This window comes from Chrysochloris asiatica, unplaced genomic scaffold (assembly GCF_000296735.1).
Source record: "Chrysochloris asiatica unplaced genomic scaffold, ChrAsi1.0 scaffold00005, whole genome shotgun sequence".
NCBI classification, from domain to species: Eukaryota; Metazoa; Chordata; class Mammalia; order Afrosoricida; family Chrysochloridae; genus Chrysochloris; species Chrysochloris asiatica.
In genome coordinates this window covers 26,884,348-26,885,675 of record NW_006408523.1, presented here as the reverse complement: position 1 = coordinate 26,885,675, position 1,328 = coordinate 26,884,348, and the positions used below count along the sequence as shown (strand labels likewise).

The 1,328-nt window shown below is 39.4% G+C and overlaps 1 protein-coding gene across 1 annotated transcript; it reads right to left on the bottom strand.

Moving 5' to 3' along the window:
- Positions 1-474: 474 nt before the first annotated feature.
- LOC102837878 (60S ribosomal protein L26-like) lies at positions 475-915 on the bottom strand. The gene has a single exon (XM_006832066.1). It carries the CDS (start codon positions 913-915, stop codon positions 475-477), a length of 441 nt encoding a protein of 146 aa, XP_006832129.1.
- Positions 916-1,328: the final 413 nt, after the last annotated feature.

Here is a 1,328-nt window from a genome sequence, read left to right as displayed (position 1 = left end):
TAGCTTGTGAGTCGCTGTGATTCTGGACACTATGCCACATGTATTTTAAATACCAGCAGGGTCACCTATGGTAGACAGGTTTCAGATGAGCTTCCAAAGACAGACTAGGAAGAAAGAATGACAAACTACTTCCAAATATTTAGCCATTGAAAACCTTATGAATAACAGAGAAACACTGTTAGATATAATGCCGGAAAATGAGCCCTTCAGGTCGGAAGGCACTCAAAATGCGACTCGGGAAGAGTTGCCTCCTCAAAGTGAGGTTGACTGTGATGACATGAATGGAGTAAAACTTGTGTGAGTAAGGATCTATAAAGTCTTATAGATCTGCTTTTTGAAATCTTATGCTCAGCTCTTTTTCTTCATAATTTGCTCCATTTTCTTTAGTAGGCCTTTATGTTCAAAAGCAAATTTCAGAGTGTCTTTTTTTTCTTCATTTTTGCAGTTTTTAATGGAAGTTGTACACAGATTATTTTACCCCTGCATCTTCTCAATCGTTTCTTCCTTATAGGAAAAGGCCTTTTCCTTTCCTATTTGGTGAGATTTGGCTTTACATTCCAGGATCTTTTTGCTGTCTTTGTCCAGTTTTAGCCTAGTGATAACCACCTTGCTGGAGTGAATGCTCACATGGACAGTTGTGGCGTTAGCTTTGTCTCTCTGTACTCGCTCAATGTAGATGACATATGCCTTCCTGTATGCCTGGACTACTTTGTCAATTTGCTGACCCTTGAAGTGTCCTTGTACAACCAGGACTTCATCATCCTTTCGGATGGGCATGGACCAAACATTGTATTTTTTCCTCAGTTCCTTAGAAAGAGGGGAAGACATAATCTTCCTGCAAATGTGGGACGGTGCAAAGAAGTGTCTTTTATGGTTCTTACTCTGGTCAGAAGTCACAAAGGGATTGAACTTCATTTTGGCTGTTGTCACTGCAGCAATGGCCGCAAAAGAGAAAAAGAGCAACAAGTTTTTTTTTCCAGTTCTGTCTCAGAGTCTCTTTTGACATATTTTTTGCTCTTTTCTTTCTTTCCTATCTTTTAAGCCCTTTTGCTTTCTTCATGTATGATGTCTTTAATGTAATCACATAACTCATCTGGTCTTTTGTCACTACTGTTTAATGCCTCAAATGCAGAATATTATACGTAGAAGGGTTGTTATTGTTAAGTGCCCTTGAGTCCATTCAGACTTATAGCAACCCTGTCTAGGGTTCCTAAGGATTGACTGGTGAGTTTGAACCACTGACATTGTGGTTTAAATGGATCTTGTGGTCCAGTGATTTGTCACACAGCACCATACCAGGTATATATATAATTGAGGAATGGCATTGG